The sequence below is a fragment of the Lathyrus oleraceus genome, chromosome 5, assembly GCF_024323335.1.
Source record: "Lathyrus oleraceus cultivar Zhongwan6 chromosome 5, CAAS_Psat_ZW6_1.0, whole genome shotgun sequence".
In the NCBI taxonomy this organism is placed as follows: domain Eukaryota; kingdom Viridiplantae; phylum Streptophyta; class Magnoliopsida; order Fabales; family Fabaceae; genus Lathyrus; species Lathyrus oleraceus.
The window spans coordinates 606574596-606597162 of record NC_066583.1 but is presented as its reverse complement, the minus strand read 5'-3'; the positions used below and the strand labels follow the sequence as shown (position 1 = coordinate 606597162).

At 41.6% G+C, this 22567-nt stretch overlaps 5 protein-coding genes across 5 annotated transcripts; all 5 read right to left on the bottom strand.

Moving 5' to 3' along the window:
- Window positions 1-761: 761 nt before the first annotated feature.
- Window positions 762-2201, bottom strand: LOC127082370 (uncharacterized). The gene has a single exon (XM_051022602.1). It carries the CDS (start codon window positions 2199-2201, stop codon window positions 762-764), a length of 1440 nt encoding a protein of 479 aa, XP_050878559.1.
- A 132-nt stretch (window positions 2202-2333) lies between these two features.
- Window positions 2334-4223, bottom strand: LOC127082369 (uncharacterized). Its single transcript, XM_051022601.1, has one exon. The coding sequence runs from the start codon at window positions 4221-4223 to the stop codon at window positions 2334-2336; it is 1890 nt and encodes a 629-aa protein (XP_050878558.1).
- Window positions 4224-4888: 665 nt separating this feature from the next.
- LOC127082367 (uncharacterized) lies at window positions 4889-5842 on the bottom strand. Its single transcript, XM_051022600.1, has one exon. The coding sequence runs from the start codon at window positions 5840-5842 to the stop codon at window positions 4889-4891; it is 954 nt and encodes a 317-aa protein (XP_050878557.1).
- Window positions 5843-18999: 13157 nt separating this feature from the next.
- Window positions 19000-20211, bottom strand: LOC127082366 (uncharacterized). The gene has a single exon (XM_051022599.1). The coding sequence runs from the start codon at window positions 20209-20211 to the stop codon at window positions 19000-19002; it is 1212 nt and encodes a 403-aa protein (XP_050878556.1).
- A 665-nt stretch (window positions 20212-20876) lies between these two features.
- LOC127082365 (uncharacterized) lies at window positions 20877-21830 on the bottom strand. The gene has a single exon (XM_051022598.1). The coding sequence runs from the start codon at window positions 21828-21830 to the stop codon at window positions 20877-20879; it is 954 nt and encodes a 317-aa protein (XP_050878555.1).
- Between the last annotated feature and the right edge of the window lie 737 nt (window positions 21831-22567).

Sequence of the window (22567 nt, the reverse complement as noted above, 5' to 3'; positions counted from 1 at the left end):
GCGGTAAATAAATAAAAACAAATTAATCTAAATATTAAAAAAAACTGTGTTATTATTATCCTTTTTTAAACGTTGGAGAATGATAAAAACAAATTATGAATTATGTACCTAGCTTTTAAAACAAATTAATTATAGATTATGAATAAAAACAAATTAATCTAAATAACAAAAACAAACTTGATTATAAATTATGTACCTAGCTTTTTTTTTTAACAAAGAAAATTTGTTACGTAAAAGTTATATAAAAAAAACTTACTTAATAGCAATTATTAACGTTACTAATTTTATTAATTAGAAGTTATTAAAAAACTTTTCAATTTACTATGTTAATGACTAATTGACTACTAATGGTGCTTTTTTATTTAAGTTCCGTGTACTCGTACTCGACCAACTTTGTCAGTTCAGTGGGTACTTCAGAATCTTCCTCACCCTCATCTTCAGCTTGATAAATGGGTGAATCCCAATCAGGAGAGACAATATCGTCATTGGATTCAACAAGGTTTGTAATGTCACTGCATGTTGAAAGGCTTATTTTATTAAATGTTTAATGAAAATGAGAGAAGTGAAAATGTATTTTAGTTTGTTTTTGAAAAGATTGCCAATTTCATTTTTAAAGGTGAAAAAAAAAAACCAGTGGAACAACATGGAACAAAACAAAATGCATTTATTAATAATTGTTTGAAATGAAAGGTGGCCCTACAACGCGATCCAATAGCCTGGGGCAGAGCTAATGGATTTGAAAACACAAATGAAAAATTAAATTACTTTGACACTGGGAAAATAACAGGAATCTCTATAGCCTCCCAGTTACTCAATGTTGCACTACTCTTGAACACCAGGTTGCTTAAATCGTCATCTTCATCACCCTCGCTGACGACATTAACTTGAAAACCTCCGCTGATAAACACTTCTTGGTAAATCTTCGGACGTCCTTCGGCATAGGTAGCAGCTTTCTCATGAGTTGGTCTGTAACCCAACCCGTGGCGATTAGTCTTCGTCTTGACGTTGATTATTTCTCCCCAACCTTCAGGAATGCCCCTGTCAATTGTTGATCTGCTACTCTTCAACGATGCAAATGATGGATTACTCTGGCCTTCTACAGTCTCCTCAACCTCCACTAAAACAGCATTAGCGATCTCAAGAGCTTGGAAAGAAGTTTCCAACGCGTCTTCATCGGCCTCAATATAACGGAACGAAGATAAATTACTGACCATTAAATCCTCCTCACCGTGAATAATCACCAGCTTATCATCAACTACAAACTTCATCTTTTGGTGCAAGGTAGAAGTCACAGCCCCAACAGCATGGATCCAAGGTCTTCCAAGTAGACAACTGTAATTGGGATTGATATCCATGACTTGGAAAGTGATATTGAAAACATGCGGACCAATCAGAATTGGAAGTTCCACTTCTCCAATAACAGCTCTACGAGAACCATCAAACGCCTTGACAATCAAAGAAGTAGGCTTCACCATAGTTTCTTTGTAAGCCAACTTACTAAGAACTCTCTTGGGTAGGACGTTCAAAGATGAACCGGTATCCACAAGCACCCTGGCTAAATTATCCTCTTGACACTTTGCTGATATGTGCAAAGCACGGTTATGATTCGGGCCCTCTTTCGGTAGCTCTTCCTTGCTGAAGCTAAGAGTATTACATGCGGTAATATTGGCGATCACACTATCAAACTGACCGGTAGTAATATCTTGAGCGACATGAGCTTGCGTCAATACTTTCTGCAAAGCAGCCCTATGAGCGGGTGAATTCAATAACAGAGACAGGATAGAGATCTTCGAAGGGGTCTGATGAAGCTGATCAACGACTTTGTAATCACTCTTCCTGATGATCCTTAAGAATTCAGCATCTTCATCATTAGTAACAACCTCTTTATTTTTATCTCTGGCAGGCACAGCAGTGTTAGTAGTTGTCTCTCTAGGTGGAGCCTCATCAAAACGGGGAGTGTACACGCGACCACTGCGAGTCATCCTGCTTGCCCCAGCTATGTTAGTCACACTTTCACCATCAACCTTCACTTCTTCTCTTGGAATGACCTTCCCAGATTCTTTGTCAATCGCGGTTACATCATACTTCCAAGGTACTGCCTTGGGATCATTGAATGGAAATGGACTCGGTTTTTGGATAATCAACGGTTTAGGCTGGTCCACTGTTGGAGTAACGGGAGTCGGTATACTGAACACTGGCATGACAGAATTTGGTGCTGGCAGATTAAACACTGGTATCCTACCCCGTGATTCTGGCAAGTTGAAGGTAGGCTCAATTGCGGCTACTTCTTTCGCCTGGTTAACTACTTGCAAAAAACCATCATCAATCCATCTCTAAACGTCTTTCCGAACCATAACACAACCCTTATCACATCCCTTACAGCTCGTACAACCGATATGGGAAACAGATACTAGGCCTGCTTTAAACAGCTTTGAATGGAATGCCTTGAGCGGAGTCTTAATCTGAGCTACATCAAGGATAGAATTCTCTTCAGACGAAGCATCAATGGCATTAACAGCCCCATGGTCAGGCAAAGGGTTACTTTTGACATTGGGCGGCGGATCGTTGAATGACAGAATCTTCTTTTCCATCAGATCCCTCACAAGGTTTTTCAAAGCATAACAGTTCTCCAAGTCGTGACCTGGCGCACCCTCATGAAATAAACAATGAGCGGCGGCGTTGTAGTTGGCTGGCAAAGGATTCAGAGGTGGTCCCAAAGCTCGAGTAGTGACCAAACCGCGTTGCACTAAGTAAGGATACAACTCGGTGAACGTCATCGGAATCGGTGGACAAGTCTTGTATGGTCTCCTTGGAGCATTCTGGCGAGGTGCCTGGTTCCTCGGTTGTTGACTCGCCTGAGCGTTGGATGCTTGTTGATAATTCGGAGGAGGATAAACCGGAGGCGGATAACCAGGAACCTGTTGCATGGGCTGATAAACGGGCGCTTGTGGAGTTTGTTGGTTAAAAGATGGTGCAACAGCAGCCACGTACGGCGGTGGCGCGTACTGGACCGGGTATCCCTGTGGTTGGGCATAATGTGGAGGATATTGATACTGCCTATTCCTTCTCCTATCTGAAGACACAGCATGAGTCTCTCCTTCCTTCTTTCTCTGAGGATTGACGGAAGTCTTCTTAGCTTGGTCCTTCGAACTCGTACTGCTAGACCCACTGGACATCTTTCCACTCTTCATAGCTAATTCAACCTTTACTCCAACAACAACAATATCAGCGAAATTCGTGGTTACACTACCCACCATCCTTTCATAGAACTTAGGACGAACGGTGTCAACAAACCAGTCAGCTAATTCTTTATCAGTCAATGAAGGTTCAACCTGGGAAGCAATTTCCCTCCATCGCTGGGCGTATTCCTTAAAGGTTTCAGAATTTTTCTGCGTCATACTCAAAAGTTGTCTCCTGTTAGGAGCCAAGTCCATGTTGTACTTATAGTGCTTAATGAAAGCGTCAGACAAATCTTGAAAAGACTTGATGCGAGATTGGTCCAATGTTAAATACCACTTCGACGAGGCACCTTTCAGACTGTCTTGAAAACAGTGGATCATCAACTTGTCATTTTCCACATGGGCAGCCATCCTACGGTAGTACATTATCAAATGGCTTTTCGGACATGTAGTCCCTTCATAGCAGTCAAAGTTCGGAGTCTTGAACTTTGGCGGAATAACTAAACCGGAAACCAAACAGATGTCTCTAGCAGCAGCACCAAAGATCTGGTCTCCTTCCATCTTTCTTAATCTTTTATCAATAGTAATAACCTCCTCGCGGAGCCTATCACGCGGATGGTAACCTTCATCAGTATCATCCAGAATTTCATAAACAGGCTCATTAAGATAAGGCTGCACCCGCGTATGGACATTAGCTTGTGTGAAGGTAGGGACCACCTTTGGAGGCTCGGGAACCAAAGGCACAGTCTGTTGAACGTTCTGTATAACCGGCATGGCTTGTTGTGCAACCGGCATAGTTTGTTGAACTGACGTAACAACAGGCGGATGTATGAAACTCTGCGAAAGACCATAAGGAAACGAGTTCTCAACTGAAACAACCGGCGGATCTACGGCAGCGGTAGTGTTGATCTCAGAAACCACAGTAGGCTGAGTATCCATCTTTGCATTAATAACCTGAAGTAGTTCCATAATTGTTCCTACATTCCCTCGAAGGTCTGCTAGCTCGTTGTTAACGCGATCCATCTCTTGAGCGTGCTCTTCCATCCTTCTTCGAGCTTGAGCTCTAGTGTTGTATCGATTCAGGGTGAGGAAACTGTACGCGAGAGAACCGAGTATGAGACAACTGGGAGACACATGAAATGCAAAATGTGATGCAAAATGCGAATGAAAGATTTCATGGAATTCAAGCCTTTACGAATATCGCGGAATACCACTGGAATCTTTATTTATTAATTTGAACATGAATTACAAATAAATATTCTTAAAAAATCTTAACAAGAAAATAGCTAAATAAAAGCTACGAAAGCCCTAAGGAAGCGTAGTCCACAACTTCAACGAGTAGGCGGAGAGTCGGAGGAAAATAAATCCTCGTAGATTCTTCTCTTTTTGTAGGAACGCACTTCTTCATTCTTCGCCTGCAGCTGCTTTTGTAGCTCTTCATTCTCACTGACGATAACCTGATATTTATTTTTCCACGTTTCTGCCTCATGTTGTGCTCTCTTCAAAGCGATTTCCAACTTTTCAGCTTCGGACATGAATACTAAAACAGGTTCTCTTCTCGGAGGTAAAGGATCTTGGCGAGGATAAGGCATCTTCAGCTTGATGGCTCTTTCCCGGACCCAACGAAGATAAGGTTCCATGGACACATAATTCGGCTTTCCCAAACTTTCTTTGCCCTTCTTGTGCAAATGACGCCAAGCGGATACAATCTAATCTTGAAGTTCCTTGTCACCCTTAAAGAAGATTTTCTCCACATGAACACTTTTAGGCGGTTCTTTCAAGGGATACCCTAACTGTCGGCGAGCTAGGACTGGATTGTAGTTGATTCCTCCATTAAAACCAAGTAAAGGTATGTTGGCAAAGTCTCCACAGCTGTCAATAATTAGTATTCCATCATACACACGATTATACCAAACGATGTCCGAGTGTGTCAACGCCATGACCCTTGGTGACCAAAATCCCTTGTCAAGACTCAAAAAAGACTTGGGCAAGTGCGAAATAAACCACTTGTATAATAAAGGCACACAACAGGTGATCATTCCTCCACCATGAAAATTCCGGAGATGTATGGAATGATAAGTGTTACCCAATAACGTTGGTACTGGATTGTTCTTCATGAATATTTTGATGGCGTTAATGTCAACGAATCCTTCAAAACTTGGGAAGAGTAGCATTCCATAAATAAGCAAAGCAAGGATTGTTTCAAAGGTAGGCATGCTTAAATGATCGGCATAATATTGGGCTTTCTTGATTAAGAAATGCGTAGGTAACCCTACAGTTCCGCCTTTGGCGATCATGTTGCCTTTGATGTCGGACACCTTTAAGCATATGGCTTTAGCAATGTCTTCCTCTTTAGGGTCCTTCTCTAAGAAAGGGAACAGAGACTTATCCATAATAGGTAACCCCACCAACTGAGAGTACTCTTCTAAGGTAGGTAATAGCTGATAATCTGGGAACGTGAAACAATGGTAATCCGGATCATAGAACTGTAGTAATGTAGAAAGAAGCCCATCCTTCACTTGGATTCTCAATAAGGATAATAGCCTTCCGTACTTGTCCTTGAACCCCTCTTGATCTTCAACCAAAGCTCCTAGCTTCCTTAGGTCATCCAACTTAAAATTCTTAAAAGAGTATTTCAAGGTGTTTCTCTTATTGTAATCCATGGTAGCCTGCGATGTTCATAAATAAAGTTTGAATTCCATGAGATGTAATGCAATGTGATGTTTTATGGTTGTAATGAACATAAACACACAAAGTCCTAGGTTAAAGGTATATGAGCGGAAGTCAAGGTCTACCCATCCCACAGAGGTATGTACTATAGGGTTAATTGTACCTGCGGAACAAGGGTTCTAAATCGGTGCCCAAAGTCATCAGTCCATCTTTCGGATATTATCAATTTCCCAATTGACTCGGTGGTTAATAATATTCTCAAGAGAACCTCTTTTGAGTGTGGTATCGCGTAGCAACTATTTTGGGATTACTCCCTCATAGTCCCCGCACTACGTCCTATATAAGGCCAAAGTGGTGTTAAGGTAACTACGGTCCCCAGTGTCATAGGCTCCCATCGAAGATAGTAAGTGTCTTCACGATTACTCGTTCAACAGAACTACCTTTCAAAAGGGCCTCAACTGAGCGGTGATTCTCAAGTCGGCTTGGTCGGGATTCAACTCCCTATAAGCTTCGTTGAATCTATCACCTCCTATAATAAGTTCACTCGATCAAATCCGGGTGTAGGACTTATCTCACAACAAAGATACCCCCCATAATACACAATAATATATACAGACAATTAATAGTATAAAACATCATACAATAAACAAAATAGGGGCAACCCTTAATTATGTTGTTCCCCAGTGGAGTCGCCATTTTCTGTTGCGGTGGAAATAGGATATCAAACTATTAATTAGCTTGAATCACAATTCTTAATTCACAACCGCTCTTTGATTTATCCGAAGGAAAAGGTCAAAGAGGAAAAACCTATTCTTGCATCGTAAGCACAAGGCGGGGAGATACCTAGGTAAGGGGTTGGTTAAGCTTAGGGAAGGTACTAGCACCCTAAACTTCTGTAGTACTCTACAAGAACCTTTTGTTTATTGTATGTCTTTTTATTTTTATTATCTGTTTGGAATATGTACTGAGCTAAAGGATAAAGTGACCTAAAAGAGACCTAAGGGTTAGTCCTAAGTTTACTCGGCAAGACGTCGCATCTTGTGCCTACATATCCTGACGGGAATGGAATCAGAGTAATTGTAGTTCCCCTCGAAAGGGAGGCTAGAAACTTCTTGACTGTGGTCAAGGTTTCGATGGGGCATAAGCATTTCTTAAGGAAACGCTTACGTGGAGCGTTGAAACTCCTATTTCTACGTTGAGGCGTTGAATTGAAATTAGGGCTAAAATTAGGGATTCCACGGCGGGAAACCCTAAAGCAGAGTACGGCGACTCTTTGACCTAATGCTAGGGTAAAGGGCGTTTTCGTCCACGGCGGGACGCCTAGGCTATTGAGGTTTTGGAAACGGTCAAGGGTTTGAAAAGGGTCAAAATTTAGGGTTATTGACTCGGCGGTCACACTGCTAAACCTAATTCCTTCGGAGGGCAAGACGGTAAAAACATGCAAGCAACAGAATTATTACATGGCAGGCATAAAAAATATGAAAATAAAGCAAGCAGTAAAGGAAAGCATCGCGACCACTCGCGTAAATTAGAACTCCCCAAAAATGCGAAATAAAATAAACCGCGACCATGGCCTCGCATAAATTACATCCATGGAACAAAAACGAACAAATGAAATAATAATGATAAACTGGAACAAACAAATTACGGGGGTTAGACAAAAATGAAACGGATAAGTCAAAACTGAATTTTTGAGATTTTTCTTTGTTGAAAAGAAAAGTTATTATATATTTTTTTATATTTTTGATAAGGAAGGGTTATTTTAAGGCTAATGCCTTTTTTCTAAAAAACAAATTGTTTTAATTTGAAAGGTTTTTTGATTAAGAAAAGCACTTATTTTTAACTTTTGCGGTAAATAAATAAAAACAAATTAATCTAAATATTAAAAAAAACTGTGTTATTATTATCCTTTTTTAAACGGTGGAGAATGATAAAAACAAATTATGAATTATGTACCTAGCTTTTAAAACAAATTAATTATAAATTATGAATAAAAACAAATTAATCTAAATAACAAAAACAAACTTGATTATAAATTATGTACCTAGCTTTTTTTTTTAACAAAGAAAATTTGTTACGTAAAAGTTATATAAAAAAACTTACTTAATAGCAATTATTAACGTTACTAATTTTATTAATTAGAAGTTATTAAAAAACTTTTCAATTTACTATGTTAATGACTAATTGACTACTAATGGTGCTTTTTTATTTAAAACAATTACTAATACCAATTTACCAAAACCCAACAGACAAGATAAACGTGAAAAGAAAAAGGTCATTTGGCTTTGTGCTTGCTGCTAGGGTTTGTCAATCCTTATACCGCCGGCGGCGGCCATTGTTGCATGCTCCATGTTTCTTTCTTCTATCCTACGCATCTTCTTCTTAAACCTGAAATGCACACATCAAAGCAAAATGATTTACGGTAATAAAATCCTACCTGTACGCGTTTGTTATCGACGGCGTTTGTTGAGGTTCGTTAGCCGATGATGTTTTGCGACTGAGGCGTTGCTCGATGACGGTAATGGGTCCCGGTGGTAGTGGCAATCGGAAGGATCCACGGCCGCCACGAGTTCCCGACGTTGATCCGTTACGACGAAGCTGCGATTCTGGCTTTTTTCTTTCCCCCTCAGGATTGGGGATCCCTCTTAATATTTATATCCCCCTCGAATCCACTGTGGGCTTTGATTTTTCATGATTTCCGCTGAAGTTGTTGCTAGATTTGTTGAGGTATTTTCGGAACAGATTGTTAATGAGTCTTTGACTGAACGGCTTTGTTATGTTGTTGTTGTGCTTTTGGATCCGGATTTTACGTTTATTGATTTTATTTCGGATTTGCTGGCTGATATTGTTTTGGATTTAATTATGATTTACGGATCTTGGATGAGTTTGATTCTTTTCTGATGTTGATTTAGATATCCGTTTTATTTTCAGATATTGGATTTGCCAAAATATTCTTCTTGGATCCATAACTCCAGATTTGGATTTTCGGTTGGCTTTGAAATCTGGATATTTGGATTTGTCTTGGATATATTTACTTGATAGAGGGATATGGATTTTAGATTCATGTGGGTAATCCGTTTGGCTTCGAAACAATTTTCCGGCAGAATCATTTTCGGCCCAGGACTTCTTTTTCTCTTCTTCTCTGCTGTCCCGAAAAGAACGGATACTACCGGTTGATGCCGAGTTCGTGAATCGGAATGGGAGTTGGTTTCGGCAATTGTCGTGCCCTCCCGACACCCAGTGATGACATTTTTCTGAGGGTGTCAAAATAAATTCTAACATTTTTTACTCCGCTTTTCTATTCTTTGTCTGTGTGCAGGTACAGAAGGAAACATCGGATGAAGAAACATGAAGAACCGGCATGAAGATCATAGGACCTAGAAATAAAAATCAAAATGTATTTCCTTTTATAATTTGTAATAAAATTATTTATGAATAAAATTCACAAACATTTCTACCCAAGAACAACGTTTGATTCTTCTTTCCATGATTTAATTTTGTCGCAAACCGAACGACCCAAAACCATATCTGATTAAAAATCAACTTGGTCAAAATTCTCTGAATGAAATTAATCAGTTAAATTTAGACGATTAATAATAAAACCAACTTCACCGTATGAAACCAATATGAATCAATTCCAGAAAAACCCAAATGAATTAAACTTCGTCATCTCACACCGTGTTGCTTAAAACATGATGTAACCTTCAGTTCCAATCCAATATTTCCAAATTAAAATCGCGCTTGATGATAGAATTGATGATAGTCTTGAACGAATTAAAACAGGAAGGAAGCAGAGAAAACCGATTAACAGTGAAAACAGAAATGCATTCCGCATTAAAATTCAATTTGCGTCTCTGAATAAAATACCCAACCATAAACCAATTCAGCCCATAAACCTCAATCAAACAACAATCAAAACCCGAATCTGAATCAGAATTTCTACTACTTTGGCTTCAAAAATAACTGGCAGATAGCAGAAGAACAGAAAAATAGACTGATTAAAACAGAAATTCCGCCGCATGGAATCTTGTCCCGATTTGAACCGAACCAGCTTAATGTCTCAAACATACTCCAACCCAAGTGACAAAATAAATGTCTCGGAACTCAATTGACGACAGAGTCTCAGCCCGTTGAATTAATTACCGTATCTCAAAAAATCCTGATGCCAAAAGTTACCGTGCATCTCTATTTATCCTCAAAGAAAAAAAAATAAAAAACTCGGAAGCGAAGGCCCTAATTATTCAATAAATCCCTGATGATAACTTAGCTTCGAGGACTGTCAGTAAACAACGTGAAAATGACCATTTTGCCCTTTAACAACTAAAGTGTACCAGACGCGGTTTCTGCAAAACGAAACCAAACTACACAACCCGTTAATAGTTAGCTGATGCGAAAATGAGATGACATGCGACATGAATCGACTAATCTGAGGGTAAAATTTGGGGTATTACAGTTGCCCCTATTTAAATAGCTACACCGGATGATTTGAGCGGCAGAGACTCGAGAAATCACGGTGGAGAGGTTTAAATATAGATAACCGAAAATTTTGCCCTTAGATGCGGCGATATGCACTGCTAGGGACAAAACGGAATAGAATAATGCTGACCATGCTATGATGCGTATGATGCGGATGATGGAATGATAAATGCAATGATACAGACGATACGACGACACAGGGGACAGACGCAATGAACGAACCACACTGGGGAATATGACGCACTGGGGAATCAGCGTGACACGGGGAATTCTAAAGATGATGGTCAACTGGTGCGAGCACGACCAACCGTCACTTTTAGAAAGGGAATGGTAAAACGGGATCCTCAATGGAGATGGCACCGATGGGACGGCCTCCACTGGGGAATATCTGAGAGTAAATGATCAACAGGTTCAGGTGTGACCGACTGATACTCTAGGGTAAAAAAGTAGGATCGGCACGACTGTAGGATCGATTAACAAGATGCTGGAGCATTGAGCAAAGCATAACCTCCGAGCTTCTGGAAACTCTCCCTCGTGACAGGATCAAACGGAATTTTTAGGAATCCGTAGGAAATATACGGGGTAAAACCGGCTGTATGCCAAAATAAATGGACTTTAATGGGAAATGCCCTAATAAGCTTTCTCGAGAGAGAACTGCCACTTATCGTTGGAAGGGACTTATATGCCAAACTAAATAAGCTTTCCAATAAAGAGGTTGTTGCTTATCTGTGGATAATAGATGAAAAATTGATTGATTGATGAGCTCCGCTGGAGGGAATTGTCACTCATCTGATAAATAAACCTCTTCATATCTAAGGTCGGCGCCCGGAATACGATTCAGATTCTTCTTTTACTAAAGGATAAAATGAACTTCTTCATACTTCAAGGTCGGCACCCTGAACATGATCCAGCTCCTTCTTTTACTAAAGGATAAAATGGTCCACGGCGGGAGGCCCAAGAATGAGTACGACGACTCCACGTTTTGAAGTTTAGGAAAAGATATGTCCACGGCGGGATGCTCAAGAATGAGTGCGGTGACTCAACATCTTAAGGTTTGATGTAGGTGATACGATCCTCGGCTGGGAACTGTCGCTTGTCTGCAAAGGATTGTAAATGATTTCCTTGAAAGATAGTGCAAAATAAAGGCACGTCCAGGTAGGTTCAGTGACCGACGTGACCGAAGTTCGATCCGGAACTGGGCTAGAAAGAACTGCCCAACAAGACTCCATTGGGGAAATAACCTCAAATGGGGATTATCTTATCCTAACGCGGAAAGATAACTGAAATAACCATCGTCCACGAGGGTTGAACTCTATGGGGATTAGTTGGAAATAAATAGTATTTTATGCTTAGGTTGACGATCTACTTGGAGAGGGCGGACTAACCCAGTTACTCGGCGGTAACGACAAAGGATGAAGATGAATAACAAACATGTTAATGTGCATGCCAAAGTGTATACTAATGTGTATGTAAATATGTATGAAAACGTCACGCAATGAGTATGCAATGCTTAGGCTCATGCGTATGCTGACAAAACCGACGAGCGGAGTACCTGAGATGAAATAAGCATTTCGACGGGAATATCCGGGGACCTCTGCAATAGTACCCCTCTCAGGGGATAAGAAGAGCTGATGGGAGAACCGAATCTGGCTTCAAAGTATAACTTCCCTGGGGAGAGAATATCATGACTTCCACTGGGGATCTTTGACCTATGCATGAGGATACGATGTCAGGACTACCCGTGGGGGATAGCTGTCATAAACCATAGTCAGCCAAAGAACTCTTAGGATCAAAGACTTCCGAGGATAAAATAAATATCCGCCTCGTGGGGACGATGTGGAATTAGGCAACTTCATGGAGACAACGTAGCAACTTCCTGGGAATAGTACCTCGGCTTCCTCCTGGGGAGAATTCAACAGCCATTCCTGGGGGAAGTATTCCTGAGGCAAGTAAGGCAATTCCGCTGAGGAACAGATGATCCCATTGAGGATGGGTCTTCCAGAATGGATATCACTTGGAGGATACCGGGATATCTCTGCAGTCTTGAGAGTCACTGGATTATCGGATGGATCCCAAAAGTGTTGTCAACTTAAAATCTCGCTGGGGATTGTCTCTGGGAAGATGCTGGTAATGATCAAATGCTTATGCAACACCGAGACTTATCGGGGAGCGAAGAGATCCTTCACAAATTTCCATGAGTCAAAGTAACTTTCGTTTCCAAATGTATTTCCGAGAAAATTAGTTTGGTTTTGAAAACACTTTTCACGTTCAAATTTTATTAACAAAAGCAAATTGCATAACAAAATAAAACGGAGATAATGTGAACAAGGAAATTGAATAGCAAAAGGTACATTTTATTGAAGAATGGTAACTTGCTAAAGGCATAGCTCCATGGAAAATTACAATTTTAAATTGGCAATATGGGAAAGGTTACATTGAATCCAACGACCTACTATCCCTAATGACTAAGACTACCCAAAACCTTGCTCATGAAGAGAGTGATTGGATTTGAAGTGGACTTCTGTAAATGTGTCTGCGATGTTTGGTGTCATCCGATGCAGTGAAATGCCATGTCCCTAACTTTTGCCTGGACTGCCCTTTCGGGTTTTCAATCCACCGGGACGCTCCTTTTTGCCTAAGCCGCCCTTTCGGGTTTTCAACTTAGCGAGCCATAGTATTATTATTTTTTTTATTTTCTTTAGGCATAATATTTTCGGACTGCATCGGAGTTCACAGGATGTGCGAGCTCTTCTCCATCCATTGTTGTAAGAATTAGCGATCCTCCGGAGAAGACTGTCTTAACAACAAATGGACCGTCGTAATTGGGCATCCACTTCCCGCGCATGTCCTTGTGAACTGGCAAGATCTTCTTGAGTACAAGTTCCCCTTGTTGAAACTCACGGATTCGGACTTTCTTGTCGAAGGCTCTCTTCATCCGTTTCTGGTATAGCTGACCATGGCACATAGCCGTCAAACGCTTCTCGTCGATGAGGTTTAGCTGGTCGAATCTGTCTTGAACCCACTCGGCTTCATCTAGCTTGGCTTCCCTCAATACCCTTAAGGAAGGTAGCTCAACTTCAATGGGGAGGACGGCATCCATTCCATATACTAGTGAGAAAGGTGTTGCCCCTGTTGAAGTCTGAACAGTAGTTCTGTATCCATGCAAAGCGAATGGTAACATCTCATGCCAATCCTTGTAAGTCTTAACCATCTTTTGTAGGATCTTTTTGATGTTCTTGTTCGCAGCTTCAACAGCTCCATTCATCTTAGGACGGTATGGAGAAGAATTATGATGTGCAATCTTGAAGGTATCACACAACTCCTTCATAGTCTTATTGTTCAAATTGGTACCATTTTCAGTTATGATCCGACTTGGAACTCCATAACGACAAATAATTTCTTTCCTGATGAAGCGGGCAACCACCTGCTTGGTCACATTGGCGTAGGAAGCAGCTTCTACCCACTTGGTGAAGTAGTCAATAGCAACTAGGATGAACCGGTGACCATTGGAAGCTTTTGGCTCAATTGCCCCAATCATGTCAATGCCCCACATGGAGAAAGGCCACGGTGAAGTCAGAACGTTCAACGGTGCAGGAGGAACATGCATTTTGTCAGCATAGATTTGGCACTTGGGACACTTCCGGGCGTATTGGATACAGTCAGACTCCATCGTTAACCAGTAATATCCAGCTCTTAACATCTTTTTAGACATCGCATAACCATTGGCATGAGTCCCGAAGGTTCCCTCATGAATCTCCTGAAGTAACATGTCTGCTTCATGCTTGTCAACACATCTAAGCAAAACCATGTCGTAACTTCTTTTGTATAACACACCATTGCTGATGAAGAAACGGGATGCTAGTCTTCTCAATGTCTTCTTGTCAAGACAGGAAGCACCCTCGGGATACTCCTGTTTGAGCACATAATTCTTAATATCATGAAACCAGGGCTTTTCATCCACCTCATTTTCTTCGACCACCTGACAGTACGCGGGCTCGGTCCTGCGTTCAATTCGAATGAGAGGTGCTTCATTGACCAATTGGACCTTCCACATGGATGCTAACATGGCTAAAGCATCAGCCACATGATTCTCAGATCTCGGAACATGTTCGAACTTGATCTCGTCAAAATACTTAATCAACTCGATGATGTAGGCTCTATAAGGGATTAAATTCTCGTGCTTCGTCTCCCATTTACCCTTTACTTGATAAATAACCAAGGCTGAATCTCCACTTACCTTGAGAAGTTTGATTCGGAGGTCGATAGCTGCTTCAAGGCCAAGAATGCATGCTTCATACTCTGCGACATTGTTTGTACATTCAAAGTCTAACCTTGCTGTAAAAGGGGTGAACCCACCTTTCGGATTCATCAGAACTGCGCCTATACCATGCCCACTGTAATTTGAAGAACCATCAAACATCATCCTCCACCAGAGACCCAGTTCCGGACCTTCCTCAGGACCTGGCTCTTCACAATCTCTCTTTATCAATAGGATGTCTTCATCAGGAAAGTCGAACTTGAGAGGCTCATAATCTTCTACGGGCTGATCTGCCAGATAATCTGATAAAATACTTCCTTTGATAGCTTTCTGCGGTACGTACTGGATGTCATATTCCGATAGCAACATGTGCCAACGGGCAAGCCTCCCCGTCTGAGCCGGCTTTTCAAAAATGTACTTTATTGGATCCATCTTCGAAATCAATAATGTGGTATGACAAATCATGTACTGCCGGAGATGTCTAGCAGCCCATGCTAGCGCACAACAAGTCTTCTCCAAGAGTGAATATCTGTTTTCACAATCAGTGAACTTCTTGCTTAGATAGTATATGGCATGTTCCTTCCTTCCAGTCTCATCATGTTGCCCAAGTACGCAACCCATAGACTTCTCAAGAACGGTAAGGTACATGAACAATGGTCTTCCATGAACAGGAGGAATCAAGATAGGAGGCTCTTGCAAATAATCCTTGATCCTTTCAAACGCTCGCTGACAATTGGGATTCCAATCAATTGTCTGCCCCTTGCATAGCAACTTGAAGATCGGTTCACAAGTAGCAGTCAAATTAGAGATAAACCTGGAAATATAGTTTAAACGCCCCAGAAAACATCTGACTTGTGTTTCAGTCTGCGGAGCTGGCATGTCTCGAATGGCTCGGACTTTATCAGGGTCTACTTCAATTCCTCGCTGACTGACAATAAAACCAAGTAGTTTTCCAGATCGAATACCAAAGGTACACTTAGCGGGATTCAGCTTCAACTGGTACTTTCTGAGTCGTTCAAATAACTTTATCAAATGATCCAAATGGTCCTCTTCGTTTCAAGATTTGGCGATCATATCATCCACATAAACTTCAATTTCTTTGTGCATCATGTCATGGAAGAGGGCAGTCATGGCCCGCTGATAGGTTGCCCCTGCGTTCTTCAAACCGAAAGGCATAACTTTATAACAGAAGGTTCCCCAAGGAGTGATGAATGTAGTCTTTTCTCTGTCGGCGGGATCCATCTTGATCTGGTTATAACCGGAGAAACCATCCATGAATGAGAAAACTGCAAAACTAGCGGTATTATCGACAAGGGTATCAATATGAGGCAATGGGAAATCGTCTTTTGGACTAGCTTTGTTCAGATCCCTGTAGTCTACGCACATTCTGACCTTACCGTCCTTTTTGGGCACTGGAACAATGTTGGCAACCCAATCAGGATACTTCGCAACTGCAAGGAAACCCGCATCCAACTGTTTCTTAACCTCATCTCGAATCCTCAAAGCCATGTCAGGTCTGGTTCTTCGAAGTTTCTGCTTGACAGGCGGACAATCTGGCTTAAGTGGTAATTTGTGGACAACAATATCTGGGTCCAACCCGGGCATATCTTGATACGACCATGCGAACACATCAACATATTCCTTCAAAATCTTTATCAACCCCTGCTTGATCTCAGCCCCAAGCATTGTACCAACCTTGACCTCTTTCTTGTCCTCGTCTGTGCAAAGATTAACCAAATCTACCTGTTCCTTATCTGGTTGAAGTTCCGTGTACTCGTACTCGACCAACTTTGTCAGTTCAGTGGGTACTTCAGAATCTTCCTCACCCTCATCTTCAGCTTGATAAATGGGTGAATCCCAATCAGGAGAGACAATATCGTCATTGGATTCAACAAGGTTTGTAATGTCACTGCATGTTGAAAGGCTTATTTTATTAAATGTTTAATGAAAATGAGAGAAGTGAAAATGTATTTTAGTTTGTTTTTGAAAAGATTGCCAATTTCATTTTTAAAGGTGAAAAAAAAAACCAGTGGAACAACTTGGAACAAAACAAAATGCATTTATTAATAATTGTTTGAAATGAAAGGTGGCCCTACAATGCGATCCAATAGCCTGGGGCAGAGCTAATGGATTTGAAAACACAAATGAAAAATTAAATTACTTTGACACTGGGAAAATAACAGGAATCTCTATAGCCTCCCAGTTACTCAATGTTGCACTACTCTTGAACACCAGGTTGCTTAAATCGTCATCTTCATCACCCTCGCTGACGGCATTAACTTGAAAACCTCCGCTGATAAACACTTCTAGGTAAATCTTCGGACGTCCTTCGGCATAGGTAGTAGCTTTCTCATGAGTTGGTCTGTAACCCAACCCGTGGCGATTAGTCTTTGTCTTGACGTTGATTATTTCTCCCCAACCTTCAGGAATTCCCCTGTCAATTGTTGATCTGCTACTCTTCAACGATGCAAATGATGGATTACTCTGGCCTTCTACAGTCTCCTCAACCTCCACTAAAACAGCATTAGCGATCTCAAGAGCTTGGAAAGAAGTTTCCAACGCGTCTTCATCGGCCTCAATATAACGGAACGAAGATAAATTACTGACCATTAAATCCTCCTCACCGTGAATAATCACCAGCTTATCATCAACTACAAACTTCATCTTTTGGTGCAAGGTAGAAGTCACAGCCCCAACAGCATGGATCCAAGGTCTTCCAAGTAGACAGCTGTAATTGGGATTGATATCCATGACTTGGAAAGTGATATTGAAAACATGCGGACCAATCAGAATTGGAAGTTCCACTTCTCCAATAACAGCTCTACCAGAACCATCAAACGCCTTGACAATCAAAGAAGTAGGCTTCACCATAGTTTCTTTGTAAGCCAACTTACTAAGAACTCTCTTGGGTAGGACGTTCAAAGATGAACCGGTATCCACAAGCACCCTGGCTAAATTATCCTCTTGACACTTCGCTGATATGTGCAAAGCACGGTTGTGATTCGGGCCCTCTTTCGGTAGCTCTTCCTTGCTGAAGCTAAGAGTATTACATGCGGTAATATTGGCGATCACACTATCAAACTGACCGGTAGTAATATCTTGAGCGACATGAGCTTGCGTCAATACTTTCTGCAAAGCAGCCCTATGAGCGGGTGAATTCAATAACAGAGACAGGATAGAGATCTTCGAAGGGGTCTGATGAAGCTGATCAACGACTTTGTAATCACTCTTCCTGATGATCCTTAAGAATTCAACATCTTCATCATTAGTAATAACCTCTTTATTTTTATCTCTGGCAGGCACAACAGTGTTAGTAGTTGTCTCTCTAGGTGGAGCCTCATCAAAACGGGGAGTGTACACGCGACCACTGCGAGTCATCCTGCTTGCCCCAACTATGTTAGTCACACTTTCACCATCAACCTTCACTTCTTCTCTTGGAATGACCTTCCCAGATTCTTTGTCAATCGCGGTTACATCATACTTCCAAGGTACTGCCTTGGGATCATTGAATGGAAATGGACTCGGTTTTTGGATAATCAACGGTTTAGGCTGGTCCACTGTTGGAGTAACGGGAGTCGGTATACTGAACACTGGCATGACAGAATTTGGTGCTGGCAGATTAAACACTAGTATCCTACCCCGTGATTCTGGCAAGTTGAAGGTAGGCTCAATTGCGGCTACTTCTTTCGCCTGGTTAACTACTTGCAAAAAACCATCATCAATCAATCTCTAAACGTCTTTCCGAACCATAACACAACCCTTATCACATCCCTTACAGCTCGTACAACCGATATGGGAAACAGATACTAGGCCTGCTTTAAACAGCTTTGAATGGAATGCCTTGAGCGGAGTCTTAATCTGAGCTACATCAAGGATAGAATTCTCTTCAGACGAAGCATCAATGGCATTAACAACCCCATGGTCAGGCAAAGGGTTACTTTTGACATTGGGCGGCGGATCGTTGAATGACAGAATCTTCTTTTCCATCAGATCCCTCACAAGGTTTTTCAAAGCATAACAGTTCTCCAAGTCGTGACCTGGCGCACCCTCATGAAATAAACAATGAGCGGCGGCATTGTAGTTGGTTGGCAAAGGATTCGGAGGCGGTCCCAAAGCTCGAGTAGTGACCAAACCGCGTTGCACTAAGTAAGGATACAACTCGGTGAACGTCATCGGAATCGGTGGACAAGTCTTGTATGGTCTCCTTGGAGCATTCTGGCGAGGTGCCTGGTTCCTCGGTTGTTGACTCGCCTGAGCGTTGGATGCTTGTTGATAATTCGGAGGAGGATAAACCGGAGGCGGATAACCAGGAACCTGTTGCATGGGCTGATAAACGGGCGCTTGTGGAGTTTGTTGGTTAAAAGATGGTGCAACAGCAGCCACGTACGGCGGTGGCGCGTACTGGACCGGGTATCCCTATGGTTGGGCATAATGTGGAGGATATTGATACTGCCTATTCCTTCTCCTATCTGAAGACACAGCATGAGTCTCTCCTTCCTTCTTTCTCTGAGGATTGACGGAAGTCTTCTTAGCTTGGTCCTTCGAACTCGTACTGCTAGACCCACTGGACATCTTTCCACTCTTCATAGCTAATTCAACCTTTACTCCAACAGCAACAATATCAGCGAAATTCGTGGTTACACTACCCACCATCCTTTCATAGAACTTAGGACGAACGGTGTCAACAAACCAGTCAGCTAATTCTTTATCAGTCAATGAAGGTTCAACCTGGGAAGCAATTTCCCTCCATCGCTGGGCGTATTCCTTAAAGGTTTCAGAATTTTTCTGCGTCATACTCAAAAGTTGTCTCCTGTTAGGAGCCAAGTCCATGTTGTACTTATAGTGCTTAATGAAAGCGTCAGACAAATCTTGAAAAGACTTGATGCGAGATTGGTCCAATGTTAAATACCACTTCGACGAGGCACCTTTCAGACTGTCTTGAAAACAGTGGATCATCAACTTGTCATTTTCCACATGGGCAGCCATCCTACGGTAGTACATTATCAAATGGCTTTTCGGACATGTAGTCCCTTCATAGCAGTCAAAGTTCGGAGTCTTGAACTTTGGCGGAATAACTAAATCGGAAACCAAACAGATGTCTCTAGCAGCAGCACCAAAGATCTGGTCTCCTTCCATCTTTCTTAATCTTTTATTAATAGTAACAACCTCCTCGCGGAGCTTATCACGCGGATGGTAACCTTCATCATTATCATCCAGAATTTCATAAACAGGCTCATTAAGATAAGGCTGCACCCGCGTATGGACATTAGCTTGTGTGAAGGTAGGGACCACCTTTGGAGGCTCGGGAACCAAAGGCACAGTCTGTTGAACGTTCTGTATAACCGGCATGGCTTGTTGACCACTTTGTGCAACCGGCATAGTTTGTTGAACTGACGTAACAACAGGCGGATGTATGAAACTCTGCGAAAGACCATAAGGAAACGAGTTCTCAACTGAAACAACCGGCGGATCTACGGCAGCGGTAGTGTTGATCTCAGAAACCACAGTAGGCTGAGTATCCATCTTTGCATTAATAACCTGAAGTAGTTCCATAATTGTTCCTACATTCCCTCGAAGGTCTGCTAGCTCGTTGTTAACGCGATCCATCTCTTGAGCGTGCTCTTCCATCCTTCTTCGAGCTTGAGCTCTAGTGTTGTATCGATTCAGGGTGACGAAACTGTACGCGAGAGAACCGAGTATGAGACAACTGGGAGACACATGAAATGCAAAATGTGATGCAAAATGCGAATGAAAGATTTCATGGAATTCAAGCCTTTACGAATATCGCGGAATACCACTGGAATCTTTATTTATTAATTTGAACATGAATTACAAATAAATATTCTTAAAAAATCTTAACAAGAAAATAGCTAAATAAAAGCTACGAAAGCCCTAAGGAAGCGTAGTCCACAACTTCAACGAGTAGGCGGAGAGTCGGAGGAAAATAAATCCTCGTAGATTCTTCTCTTTTTGTAGGAACGCACTTCTTCATTCTTCGCCTGCAGCTGCTTTTGTAGCTCTTCATTCTCACTGACGATAACCTGATATTTATTTTTCCACGTTTCTGCCTCATGTTGTGCTCTCTTCAAAGCGATTTCCAACTTTTCAGCTTCGGACATGAATACTAAAACAGGTTCTCTTCTCGGAGGTAAAGGATCTTGGCGAGGATAAGGCATCTTCAGCTTGATGGCTCTTTCCCGGACCCAACGAAGATAAGGTTCCATGGACACACAATTCGGCTTTCCCAAACTTTCTTTGCCCTTCTTGTGCAAATGACGCCAAGCGGATACAATCTAATCTTGAAGTTCCTTGTCACCCTTAAAGAAGATTTTCTCCACATGAACACTTTTAGGCGGTTCTTTCAAGGGATACCCTAACTGTCGGCGAGCTAGGACTGGATTGTAGTTGATTCCTCCATTAAAACCAAGTAAAGGTACGTTGGTAAAGTCTTCACAGCTGTCAATAATTAGTATTCCATCATACACACGATTATACCAAACGATGTCCGAGTGTGTCAGCGCCATGACCCTTGGTGACCAAAATCCCTTGTCAAGACTCAAAAAAGACTTGGGCAAGTGCGAAATAAACCACTTGTATAATAAAGGCACACAACAGGTGATCATTCCTCCACCATGAAAATTCCGGAGATGTATGGAATGATAAGTGTTACCCAATAACGTTGGTACTGGATTGTTCTTCATGAATATTTTGATGGCGTTAATGTCAACGAATCCTTCAAAACTTGGGAAGAGTAGCATTCCATAAATAAGCAAAGCAAGGATTGTTTCAAAGGTAGGCATGCTTAAATGATCGGCATAATATTGGGCTTTCTTGATTAAGAAATGCGTAGGTAACCCTACAGTTCCGCCTTTGGCGATCATGTTGCCTTTGATGTCGGACACCTTTAAGCATATGGCTTTAGCAATGTCTTCCTCTTTAGGGTCCTTCTCTAAGAAAGGGAACGGAGACTTATCCATAATAGGTAACCCCACCAACTGAGAGTACTCTTCTAAGGTAGGTAATAGCTGATAATCTGGGAACGTGAAACAATGGTAATCCGGATCATAGAACTGTAGTAATGTAGAAAGAAGCCCATCCTTCACTTGGATTCTCAATAAGGATAATAGCCTTCCGTACTTATCCTTGAACCCCTCTTGATCTTCAACCAAAGCTCCTAGCTTCCTTAGGTCATCCAACTTAAAATTCTTAAAAGAGTATTTCAAGGTGTTTCTCTTATTGTAATCCATGGTAGCCTGCGATGTTCATAAATAAAGTTTGAATTCCATGAGATGTAATGCAATGTGATGTTTTATGGCTGTAATGAACATAAACACACAAAGTCCTAGGTTAAAGGTATATGAGCGGAAGTCAAGGTCTACCCATCCCACAGAGGTATGTACTATAGGGTTAATTGTACCTGCGGAACAAGGGTTCTAAATCGGTGCCCAAAGTCATCAGTCCATCTTTCGGATATTATCAATTTCCCAATTGACTCGGTGGTTAATAATATTCTCAAGAGAACCTCTTTTGAGTGTGGTATCGCGTAGCAACTATTTTGGGATTACTCCCTCATAGTCCCCGCACTACGTCCTATATAAGGCCAAAGTGGTGTTAAGGTAACTACGGTCCCCAGTGTCATAGGCTCCCATCGAAGATAGTAAGTGTCTTCACGATTACTCGTTCAACAGAACTACCTTTCAAAAGGGCCTCAACTGAGCGGTGATTTTCAAGTCGGCTTGGTCGGGATTCAACTCCCTATAAGCTTCGTTGAATCTATCACCTCCTATAATAAGTTCACTCAAATCCGGGTGTAGGACTTATCTCACAACAAAGATACCCCCCATAATACACAATAATATATACAGACAATTAATAGTATAAAACATCATACAATAAACAAAATAGGGGCAACCCTTAATTATATTGTTCCCCAGTGGAGTCGCCATTTTCTGTTGCGGTGGAAATAGGATATCAAACTATTAAT